Genomic DNA, 11,973 nt, shown 5'->3' with positions numbered 1-11,973 from the left:
TCCATCTCATCCCCAACAAAATTATCATAAGCGGCACTTACACACACTTTGCATATATAAATCAAACCCCACCTCATCATTCATTACTGCTTTTTTAGGTCATAAAAACCCAGAGGAGAAAGGAAGCAGTAGGCAAGTATGGAGCAAAACGATGAAGTTTCAACTCCATCTCTAAATTTTCCTGTTGGCTTGGCGCTGCTTCTGTTGCTGTTATTGAGCGTCAGTGCCTTCTTCTTGTGTTGCCTACACTGGGACAAGGTTCGGTCCCTATTTCTATCCTCGGTGGAAGAAGGCAGCCCTGACGATCATATCCTACCAGACTTAGATCAGAAACCTACTCGTCCAAACATGGTACGTACGCACATAAGTCAATCTGTACCTCTTTTTTCTATAAAAATTAAATTCAAGTGTTGTGTTTTGATTGGTTTTATAATTTGTACCTTATTTGATAGACGGAAAAGCAAAAACAGCAGAAGAGCCTGACAGTGCTGATGCCCGGAGAACAGGTGCCCAAGTTCATAGCAATTGCTTGTCCATGTCAGCCTCCGGTAATGGAGAAGCTTTCTGTGGTTGTGCAGAAGCCTACCCTTTTTCAGTGATGATGCTACTGTATATTAGTTACTGAGTAGTGTTACCTCCTCAGTTCAAGTTAGTTTTGTTCTGTTTTTAGCATTTTAGTTTGAGGCTTGAGCATAACCTTAACCTCCCCTTTTGTTCTTAATTTTGATTACTTAATTAGATTTGTTTTTTCCTAAATACATGAAAACCAACCAGGCATTTGTTGAGATATTAAAAGATTTTAATTTAATTTGTAAGGTAGTGCTCAAGGATTAATTAGTTAGAAAGTTAATGCAACGTTATCACAAGATTTGAACTTAAGATCACTTATAAGTGAAAAATAATATTATTAGACCATGATATTAAACGGCTAAACCAGTAATAACCAAATGATTGTTAAATGGTTCAATTCATGAGATAACACCGTGTTCGTCTACTCTGGTCACAGTTAATTATACTTTCAATTTGAGAACTTCTTAGCGTTTATGAGCTCCTTTGAATTTGTAAAACTAAAGATGCATCAGTAGTTTTTCCTTCGAGAGTTCGAAGTTGGCCTACCAGTTAACCGGAACATAAACCATAAGCGAATCAAGTCAATCAACATAATGTAGAAAGTGTGTGGCTGTGAGTTTTCACAGAAAACTTAATCTTGTATTTGGTTTGTTTTCCTCATGTAATAGTTCTATTTTTTAATTTTTAATTGTTTTAAAAACAAATCATCTAATAGTTTCGTCATAACAGTCTACCATTCCGGATCATGTAATAGTTTTTAGAGTTCCTAGAGGATCTCTGTAAGTTGTGTTTCTTCATCTTTCAAACAAAATCAAAAGGAAAGAGCCCAACCAAGTGGGTTGATAGCATATTATTATCTCCTCCCCTACTGTTATGAAATGAACAGTTACTCTCTCATCCAAATGGTCAAGGCATTTAGCCTGGAATTAGATCCTAAGGTATTAGATACTGTTCTATACCCCTACTTGCAAAGCCCAATTTGCAATGTTTTTAAGGCCCAATTTGCAATCTTGCTCAAGACATGGCACACTAATGAACAAAATCCAACTAGGGAGTTGAAGTTTAGGAGAAAGAGTATACTGAGTATGGAGATCACATTTTCTCTACCACATCGGTGTACAATATGGTGTGATAAGTGATATATACAGTTTACATAAAGTAATGAATTTGTTTAATGAGTAATGCTACATTAGCCACATACTTGTACTATTATTTGTATCACCTTTCTAATAGAGGTAGAGCCCACCAATACATGTGGGTCTCATATCTAGTAGAGAGAGTACACATGATAGTACATATATGTAGTAAGAGTATCATTTTTTGTTAATTAATTGGATGATAATTTTATGCTATTTGACACATCATGTGATACATCTACGCGATACAAACATACACTTTTAACCACTTAAGATAACCTGATGAACATCATCATTTGACAATTTTGGTTAGCAACCTTCTCCAAGGTGAAAAGTAAGGTAAACGTGGTCCATCTAAGAGCCTTGTTGCTGCCAAGACAAGTTTAATTTGTACTCTTATGATCATTTTTCTGGCAAAGTGACAAATTTGAAGGACAAACATATCTAATGTGCTGCCAAACATTATCATATGACCAAAAAATTGATGTTAACAACGACTTTTGCTTCGTGCATGAAGTTTTTTGAAAGAATAAATAACAAAACAAAAACATGAAGGTGGTGAGATGGTGCTTTCTCAATTTCATGAAGGAGTCAATGAAAATTGTGACATATATATTCTGGCTATTGCCGGCATTTTATCTTTAGAAGTAGTCGTTAGAGGAAATTGTAATCGTCGCTTAATATTTAGAAGTTATTCTCTCAAGTTTTATTTTTCTCTTTACTATTTCTTACTTAGGAATGGGAGGCTTTGGCTGACACCCTTTTTTTCAGGATGTTCATTAATTAGGCTAACCGTGTTTATTTTCTTGTTGGTGAAATTTCATCAAATTAGCCGTGTACAAAATTTACATCCACATCTGGCCGTTGGGCTTAGCACATGAGTCAACCTACTTAAATACCATAAATGGAGTTCACTATAAAATCGATTGACAATATAGAGACTTTTAGTTATATTATTGGACGTTTGAGATCTTTAGTTTAGTTTTGAGATATAATATTTTGAAGTTGTGAGATTTTAAATTTAAGTTCTGAGGTTGTTTAATGATGATTATCTTATAAATTGATAGGTTTACAGACTTTTTGTAATACTTCGACAAGGTTGTGAATTTTCATTTAGTAGTAAATCCATGATAAACCGAAAATCGAACTAAATCAAACTGCAACATTAGTGAATCAATTGCATCAATTTAATACCTTGTGGTTTGAAATTTTGACAAATCAAGTTGTGCTGTTTATTTATTTTTTTTTTTAAACCAACTATATTATCTACATTAAGAATGAAATCGTGAGATAAACTTCATAATAAGTTAGCAAAAATATGTGTTGTTAGTTCGAAATTTGGATCCAAAACCGCGATACTTCAAAGCGCGTCCGAATCACCCTTGTCATGGACTAGATTGTACCTTTCACGCGCCATATGGTGCGGGAGCCAAGAAGTGTGTGGCGGGTGAGGAAAGGAGGTTATGTGTCGCGTTCTGAGGCCGGCAATACAAAAATAAAAGGCGCTTTCTTTGTCCCCCAACACATCATTTCGTTTGGCCCATGTTTTTCTCTGTCCCCCTCTAATTCTCTCTCACGCCCTCTCCTCTCCTACGTAACTTAATTACTATTATTGTTAAAAAAACTAATTAAATGATTTCTAATTCTGTAATTCCACTTGCTCCCCTAGTTTTTTTTTTTCCCAATATTCTTTGCCCATACAGGCATTTACAAAAATAAAATTACAAATTATGATGGGGGTTTCCCACATTTGCCCTTTTATAATGCAAGGTAGGACCCTGGTTGGGTAGGGCATGTGAATGCAGCCTTGGGTGTGGATCCATTGGAAGTCAAGTCATGCATGTGAGTGTGCGAGAAGGAATTACATCACATCATAACACCATTACAGTAATATAAAGACAACTTTTTTTTATTCACATGTCCTAATTTTATTGAAACGATAAAGTGATTTTGTACTCGTATTATATTCTTGTTTATTGACATGAGGTATCACGTAACAGTATAATCGTGTCATATGAGGTGAGTTTATGGTTTTAAAGTAGGAGTTTGGATGTAACATGGGGCAATTAGGAGGGGAATCTCTTGTTTAGAATAGGAGAGAATAGTAGGGAAAGCAATGAGTGGGGTAGTTAAACTTGAATTATGAAATGTTTGGCTATTGTATTTGATATGAAGGTGTTTGCTTTTGGTTTGCATTTCGTAATGACTACATATGTTTCCATGTTTAATGGCAATTAAGCCCTAATGATTTTCTTGTTAAGAACTACAAAGTGTGCACATCTATATAATTTGATGACTAAATAATTTCATATTTTATTGAGTTTTGTATCGATAATCTTTATAAAGTGAATTATAATATCCGATCATAAGCAAGGAGTTTCGTGAATCGGCAATGAATTGAACTACTTTTGTTTAAGAACTCCTTCACAATTTTGCGGAGCCAAGTATCTGTCTTGAAATAATAGAAGCATATAATGCGTGCTCAATATGTCTATAATTTTTTTATATCCATACTAATTTAGAGTAATATTAGGTAGATTTATTAGACCACATTTGCAAACCGTGTCACATATGTACCAATAGAAAATAAGCAAGTTAATCAACACTTAAGTAATAATTCAATCATCAACAAAATTCACTATTTCGAATTATGCAGAGAAAAAGACAAAAGAAAGTGTGAAAAAAAAGAAGACAAAAGAAAGGGGAAAGTGCGTATACAAATAGCAGAAGTTTGTGATAGTATTTTACTTACTCAAGTAATGAGAATAAGCACGTTAATTAATACAAAGTAATAATTCAATTCAACAGCTATATCATATGATTTACTTTAAATTGACAGTTTCGTAGCATTATCTAACAAAATAGGATGTGTTTTTTTTTATTTTTTTTATTTTAATTAAGGGGGATGGCCTCTGGTATCTGGATATTGGAGGGCAGTATGATTACGCAGCCATGCCACTAATTCTCAGTTAAAGTTAGAGCATGGTTTAGTGGGTAAAAGTGGTATTTATGCAGCACCCCACGCTCGATGAAAGAAAAGGAATCACTGCCCAGAAATTGTAAGACAGTATGATTCCTCCATATATATCTGTGTATGCTGTTGCTGCTGGTAGTGCGAAGTAGTTGTCAAGCTCAGCAGTGCACACACTCACGCACACATCCTCACGCTCACAGAATATATCTGCTTTGCTTTATTAGGACCGTATGATGTGATCTGATGCGTACCAAAAACTCATCCCATCTTTTATATTTGGATTCAGCCTCAGCATCCGCCATTTGCATGGACTATTGGGCATGCACTCTCTTGTTTATGCTATCCGAATTTTAGGGAAGAGAAATAGAATTTTGCATTTTTATAATTTGGAAATGCGTATAGTAGGTTGGTTCCAGAGAGTTTTTTTTAGGAAAAAAATAATTGAAAAGATGTTTAGTATTCATATTTTAAACGTCAAATAAATAAATAAATTCATGTTGGTTAGTAATGCTTTTGTAAAATAAATTTCAAGATGATGGTGGTGGTAGTAGAGTGGTTGTGGCAATAGCGGGGTATGGGGCAATGATGGTGGGAGTGGTGGTGGTGGCGGCGGCAATAGTGTTACAAGGTGATTGTGTTAACAAAAGTTGTAAGAGATGTTTGTAGCAATGATGGTTATGGTGGCAGAGAAGGTGACAAAGGTGGTGCCCCTAGTGGACGGTGAAGAATGTGGTGGTGGTGCTGATGGCGGCGATGGTTGTGGGTGGTGAGACAATGGAGGTGTTAGTGGCCATGATGGCTAAACGATAAGATAATTATGCAAAATTTATTTAAAGGCTTGTCAGCCGAAATGATCCATAAAATTAACTTAACTCTTCAATTTGGTCTTTGACAATATTAATCAATAAATGTTTTTAGCGCATTACAAAAAATCAAGCGAAATCCTAATGGTAGAACCACATTGATGTTACGCATTCAAAATCAACCAGAAGATTATCGATTTTTATTCTTAAGAGATAAATTAAGGAGTTAGATTAATCTCATAATCATTTCAACTAAAAACCTTTCTCTGAACTATTGTGAAGAGGAGGATTCAAGTGAAGATATTCGAGCATAGAGAGCAAGATACTATTCTAGTCAACTTAACTAAAATCAGATTATAGATGACATTTTATCACAATGATAGAGAAAAGTGTTACTTTTACACTACAGTGTGGGTTCGAACCATTGGCTCCTAATCTACAACTAATCTAAAAAATAAGGGAAATTTTGAAATAGGTCCATTTTTATAGACTACTTTTTGAAATAAGTCCAATTTTTAGTGATTTTTTACTTTTGAAATAGGTTCAATTTTTAATTACTTTGAACATACTTAAAAAAACCCCCAAATAATAAATCGTTTGACATAAAAAATAAAAATAAAAATAAAAAATAAAAAAACCTAAAACCAGATTATGGTGACACTTTGTTTTATTAATGTGTGTTATTTTAATACAGGGAGAGAGACACACATCAGACTGCTTCTCTTACTTTGTGCCGTATGGAGGGTCCTTAGGTCTTTCTCTCTCTCTCTCTCTCTCTCTCTCTGTCTCTCAGCTTCCTGTCAGCCAAATCAAAGACCTGTTCTTCAATCCAAAATTTGTTTTGCTTTTTCTTCAGCCACTGATCCACCCAGTCGTTTCAGGTATACTCGCCGTAGTCTCCAATCACCTCCGCCGAATCGTTCCATTTTTCCGAATTTTGGTTTCTGGTAATCTTCACTTCCAGTGACTGTGAGTCACAGTGAGTTTTCTCTTCTTTTTTGTTTGTTTTGATTTCAGCTCTCTCTTTCTTTCTTTTCCCTGGTTTTGGGTATCTCAGACTTTGAAGGGAAGAACTGGTTTTTCCGTTTTTATTTCTGGGTCTCTCTCTGTCTCTTGTTTTGAAATTTTCTTTTTATTTACTTGCATTGAATTTCCCCACAAAACCCTTTATTTGTTTATGGCACACAGTGAATCAACGCTCATCAATTGAATTTTTCTTCTCTAATTATATATCAAAGTTCTATAACCATTTGTCCTGAAATCTGAAAACCCACCATCAATTTATTTTATTTTATTTTATAATTCCTGGTTGTGGCTGTGATTTGGTTTCTGAATCTCTGTAGATATGATGATTGCAACTTGATCAGTAGATTACTCTTTAATTTTCTTCAGTTGTCTGACCTGCATGTAAATATTGACAAAATCTTCAGCTTCACACTATTTAATTTTTTAGTGTATCCACTGGTTAATTGTTATATGAGAATATGCTGAAGTTATCATTGTAAATTATTTTGCGGTCTTGCTTGTAAGTATGGTTCCTGGGCAGAAAACAAGATTATTTGTATTTTAAGGGATGCTTGATTATTTGTATCCACTGATTAATTGAATCTGTCGGCTACTTGTGGCGGATTTGTTTTCTCATCAAGGGTGGACTGCTGTTGTTAAATGCATTAGTTTTCGTTCTTCTTGGTCCTTTTTCAGGATTCTCAGAGTTCTTTTATTTCTGATTAACGTCTGTTTTATGGGCGTTTTTCTGAAGATATTTCATTCCATTTAGCAGGTTTCAAGTATAAATTGAGTGATTTTGCATTGTGAATTGTGATGTCTCCGCCACTGCTTGGTGTTGATGAGGAGGAGGGTCAGAGCGATGTTACATTATTGGCTTCTTCGGGTTCTATGGAGAGTGTATGCCAGAACAGTTTGGAACTGAAGGAGCGAAATTACATGGGATTGTCTGATTGCTCTTCGGTAGACAGTTCGAAGGTCTCTGCTGTCTCTGATGGAAGTAAAAGTAGTCTGCATTTGAAGGCTACAGAACTTAGACTTGGGCTTCCTGGATCCCAGTCTCCTGAGAGAGACTCAGAGGCGAGGGTAATCTCCACTCAACTTGATGAGAAGCCCTTATTCCCGTTGCATCCTCTAAAGGATGGCCACCATTCTTCATTGCAGAAAACAGTTGTTTCGGGAAACAAGAGAGGTTTCTCCGATGCTATGGATGAGTTCTCAGAGGTAAAAACAACTGGTTTGCTTGAAGAGAGAATTGAGTATGTTTATTTATTTATTTATTATGTCTAGCTTGACGATCACCTGATTTGTGATGCAGGGGAAATATGCTAATTCAGAGGTAAACCTGTTACTGTCACCCAGACCTTCTCCAAACTTTGGACTGAAATCTGGTTCTGCTCTTGAGAACCTTGGGACTCAACCACCCAAAACAAAAGAGGTGGCACCAGCAAAGGTAGTACAAGAGAGGCCTCATGCTGTCAACGAAAGCAGACCGAATCATAACGAAAATAGTACTAGCGGTGCACCTGCTTCCAAGTAAGTGCGAGAAAATTATCGTACCACTGAAATTTATTTGGCAGAAAATTTGTACTTTGGCCTTTCACGATGAAAATGGAGTCTCAGCTTCCTTATATATCAGGGCGCAGGTTGTGGGTTGGCCACCTATAAGATCATTTAGGAAGAACTCATTGGCCAGTACATCAAAAAACACTGAGGAAGTAGATGGAAAATCGGGCCCTGGTGCTCTGTTTGTCAAGGTCAGCTTGGACGGTGCACCTTATTTGAGGAAAGTAGATTTGAAAAATTACTCTGCATACCAGGACCTTTCTTCTGCTCTTGAAAAGATGTTCCGCTGTTTTACCATAGGTGAGCAGTTGCGAACATTCAATGTTTACAGATGTCTTTGCGAAATATGAGTTTAAGTAGAAAGCTTCTGCATTTTGTATGGATCCAGTTACTGCTATGTTGGTATGATTTCAGGTCAATATGGATCTCATGGAGCTCCAGGCAGAGAGATTAGCGAAAGCAAGCTGAAAGATCTGCTTCATGGCTCAGAATATGTTCTAACTTACGAGGACAAAGATGGTGACTGGATGCTCGTGGGCGATGTTCCTTGGGAGTAAGTTCTCATTCATCTGCACATTTGTTTTTCTACTAAGTTCATTTTGTTACGTACATAATTGACTTGCCAGTGATACAAAAAAGCTTAAATCTCAAAAACTGCCCCTTTACAACTTAACTTTTGCATAGGCTGGCAATGGAGTTCCATTTTGTATTAAGTAGCACGGATTTACATTACTTTTTTGGTAAGGGTTACGTTAGTTTGGCTATAATTTAAAGGGAGCTGTTATCTGCACTCCGCTCTAGTAAAAAATATAATAGCGGGAGGAGTGCAGGATGAGTATTTTTGAGTGCTAATAACATGCTCAATATAAAATCTGAATTGATTTTGAAATTTTGCAAGTCAATGAACTAGTGAAGGGTTTTTTTTACTTTTTTTTGTTTTTTGTTTTTTTTGAGCAAAATGGTGGACTTTCATGGATAGGTAGGTATCTTCGTCGATTGTTTATACGAGCTTCTATATGCTGCATACAGCATGCACGTAACTTCTATGCGCACATTAAACTTGTTTTATTGGAACCCTAGATTAGGACATCAGTTTGATATAACTTCGGATGGCTTGAACTTGAATAACATGTGCAAAACTTATAAACTATGACTGATGGAGGTGAAATGTGATATTGTAATGTGTAACCCATAGAACTTGATGTTAGTCGTTATTTATGGTCATTGAGGGGGACTCTTGTTAAGCAATGCAATTAAAGTATATCTGAAGAATCATAAAGACGTGAATGTAGATGTAGTTGCATTTACCTTGTCAACCATCAACTTATATAGATGTAGATGCAGTTTACTTCCTTTGTCCGCCATCTATTGAAGTGAATAAGGCAGCGTCACCAAGAATGGCATCGTTGTTATAACTATGAGTTATAAGCCAACATGTCAAGATGTTAGTTTAGATATTCATAGGCATAATTTTCCAAAAATTCAGACAGTCATAATAATTATTTTATTTCTGTAATATATGGAAACTCTTATTTGCATCGTAATGAGAGAGAAAATTAGCTTTATCAACTATTGAAAACAGGTTTTGCATTATAGCGCAAAAAGGAATACAAAGCTCTGCCATGCTATAGTTATCAAGGAACTTCTTAACCATTAATAAGATAGATTGTTTCTTATTCGAAGGAGGTGATCTGTTTTCTTTTGTAGTGCTGACCTCTCATGGTCATAACTAGGTGTGATTGCAATGTTTCAAAATGTGGGCATCATGGTGAGCTTTAATGTGTTGCCATGCATGGACGGTTTATGTTACGATGTGCCGCATCTATTTATTTACCATTTTGCTTTGATGAAGTTAAAATATGTTCAAGTGTAATGTTGATTTTGAATATGTACCAGGGCTTTTTAATATTTTATTGTCTTAAAGTCTGATTCAAAATATGGACTTTTGACAGCATGTTCATTGATACCTGCAAAAGGATGAGGATTATGAAGAGCTCAGATGCCATCGGCCTAGGTGCGCATATTATATTCTATTATATTCCATGGATTATCATTAATCAGGATCACAGAATTAAGACAGCCCTTCACTTTCCCCTACGATTGAGATTTGCACTCTACTGATTTTATTCCAGCTATAATCCCAAAGAAAACGTAGGTTATCCAGGGAGTTTAGTTTTGTCTGTAAATTCGGAACGTTTCCTTGTTAGGATTGCAATGGTCGAACTAATTGGGTGCTGATTTTGGTGTTAGTTTTCATTAGTACATAATTGAAAACAAATAATTAGGATTGAAGTTTCAAATACTACAGGGTAACAGGAAGGAGTACATCCAGTATGCTGTTTTATTTATTCAAGTTTTATTTAGCAGATAAGCACAACAAAGTTTGCTCTCATTTCACCTGTATGTTTCGTAACTTCAGCCTTCTAAGATTTTACACTATCGATCTTAACCACATTTAGATTACAAAAACTAAGTTTCTTTTATAAGAAATTGGGCCATGCTTATTGCTTAATTATGGTTTCTTGTGATATGCTCCGTATTCAACCTTATTCTAGTATGTAGAGGGGTGCAGGGTACATCGGTGAGTTTGAATATAGCATATGCATATTCCACAGTATCCTTGTCGTCTTTGTATTTATTTTTGTTCATTTTATGTACAGCACCAAGGGCCATGGAGAAGTGCAGGAACAGGAACTAGCCAGTAATATACATTGTGATGTCTTCCATCCAACAGTCTGGAATGAAGGCAATGCCTAAAACCACGGCAACCAGATAAATCGGAGTGCAAGGATTTGTAGATCTTTGGGCTGGACGGGACATCACAGGTGGCTGGTCTTACTATCTTAATACTACATCTGTGTTTTTTGTTTACCGTGGATTCATGTTTCCGAGCGTTCTGTTTCTAACTTATTTACGTTATCAAAGCTACCGAAACTCAATCTCTGCAGTTGTATGTGCACAGGTTCCTGTTCCCATACAGGATCCTTAAGTTTGTAAAGTGCCAATTGTTTGTGAACCTTTTGTGATGAATGCGTGTGAGCTAAAACTTCCAAGTTTCTGTCATTCTGCCTCCATGTATTCTATCCCCTCCTATCCCAGGGCATTTATCTGTTTGGCCCCACTCGAATTCCGAGACCGGACGAAGACCGGTGTTCGGCGGCTTTATTATTAAGAACTTTGTAGGGTTTATAGTTTGTGCTTGAATTATTCAGATATTGCCCATATTAGTAGGTAGTGTTTACCGGAAAGGTTGAGGGGGTCATGTTCATGTTGCGGTGTTTGGATTTATATGTGTAGTTTATGGTTGAGAAATTGCAAATGGGGCCAAACGGCCCAAACCCGAACAACTAACCATGAATGCTCCCGGGCAACTTATATCTGGTATTATTTTGGGGTCGTTGGAATTCTATTTTATTTTTTGGTACAACCGATATTGGGGGCATGCGGAATCGAACTCAGGACTTTGTAAAGCCTTGGTTGAAGGACTGATTTGGATAAGATAAGTCCAATTAATTTGATTATAAATCTTGTCTATGGTGGCGTTAAATGTATCATGGATCGTAGGGACGGGCATGGTCCGGTTTGATTTGGTTACTCCTCAAATCATGTATCGAATTGTATAGTATTTTTGGTTTGGTTTGGTTCTTAAAATATAAAAAAATTAAAAATCAAGAAAAACATTGAACTAAACCGGACCGACTCAATTGCGGTTCAGTTTGGTCAGCTTTCGGTCATGGGTTTGATGTGAGCTGAGCGGAGGCGAGGGAGGTGATGAGGGTTGGATCAGAGTCTTAGGAAGTCAACAACCTAACCTTAGACATGGGTTCGAAACCAATCCAATCTAATATCCAAAGCCTAATCCAATTCAATCCAAGCTAGTCCACCAAATACGTTGTGGGTGCAAAGAGTGAATGCTCTG

The 11,973-nt window shown here is 36.3% G+C and overlaps 2 protein-coding genes across 8 annotated transcripts; both read left to right on the top strand.

The window, feature by feature from the left end:
* LOC137716912 (uncharacterized protein At5g65660-like) lies at positions 1–769 on the top strand. The gene is made up of 2 exons (XM_068456263.1): positions 1–351; positions 453–769. The coding sequence occupies exons 1-2, from the start codon at positions 139–141 to the stop codon at positions 597–599; spliced, it is 360 nt and encodes a 119-aa protein (XP_068312364.1). The 5' UTR covers positions 1–138; the 3' UTR covers positions 600–769.
* A 5,447-nt stretch (positions 770–6,216) lies between these two features.
* Positions 6,217–11,117, top strand: LOC137716712 (auxin-responsive protein IAA8-like). 7 transcript variants are annotated; one of them, XM_068456086.1, is made up of 8 exons: positions 6,217–6,235; positions 6,365–6,462; positions 7,264–7,712; positions 7,807–8,024; positions 8,128–8,354; positions 8,469–8,607; positions 10,007–10,068; positions 10,715–11,117. In XM_068456086.1, the coding sequence occupies exons 3-8, from the start codon at positions 7,305–7,307 to the stop codon at positions 10,750–10,752; spliced, it is 1,092 nt and encodes a 363-aa protein (XP_068312187.1). In that variant the 5' UTR covers positions 6,217–6,235; positions 6,365–6,462; positions 7,264–7,304; the 3' UTR covers positions 10,753–11,117. The 7 variants fall into 7 exon arrangements, with proteins under 7 accessions (XP_068312187.1, XP_068312191.1, XP_068312189.1 ...); XM_068456090.1 differs by lacking the exon at positions 6,365–6,462 and having other exon boundaries at positions 6,228–6,364; XM_068456088.1 differs by lacking the exon at positions 6,217–6,235 and having other exon boundaries at positions 6,242–6,430.
* Positions 11,118–11,973: the final 856 nt, after the last annotated feature.

Source organism: Pyrus communis, chromosome 15 (genome assembly GCF_963583255.1).
Source record: "Pyrus communis chromosome 15, drPyrComm1.1, whole genome shotgun sequence".
Lineage (NCBI taxonomy): Eukaryota > Viridiplantae > Streptophyta > Magnoliopsida > Rosales > Rosaceae > Pyrus > Pyrus communis.
This window is presented reverse-complemented; position numbering and strand designations above follow the sequence as displayed.

What these genes read in the sequence shown, in the direction of transcription:
- LOC137716912 (XM_068456263.1), top strand. Translation starts at nt 139, where the DNA reads ATGGAGCAAAACGATGAAGTTTCAACTCCATCTCTAAATTTTCCTGTT. An exon ending in AACCTACTCGTCCAAACATG is followed by an intron (nt 352 to 452) that starts GTACGTACGCAC and finishes CTTATTTGATAG; the next exon opens with ACGGAAAAGCAAAAACAGCA.
- LOC137716712 (XM_068456086.1), top strand. Translation starts at nt 7,305, where the DNA reads ATGTCTCCGCCACTGCTTGGTGTTGATGAGGAGGAGGGTCAGAGCGAT. An exon ending in AGCGGTGCACCTGCTTCCAA is followed by an intron (nt 8,025 to 8,127) that starts GTAAGTGCGAGA and finishes CTTATATATCAG; the next exon opens with GGCGCAGGTTGTGGGTTGGC. An exon ending in GTGGGCGATGTTCCTTGGGA is followed by an intron (nt 8,608 to 10,006) that starts GTAAGTTCTCAT and finishes GACTTTTGACAG; the next exon opens with CATGTTCATTGATACCTGCA.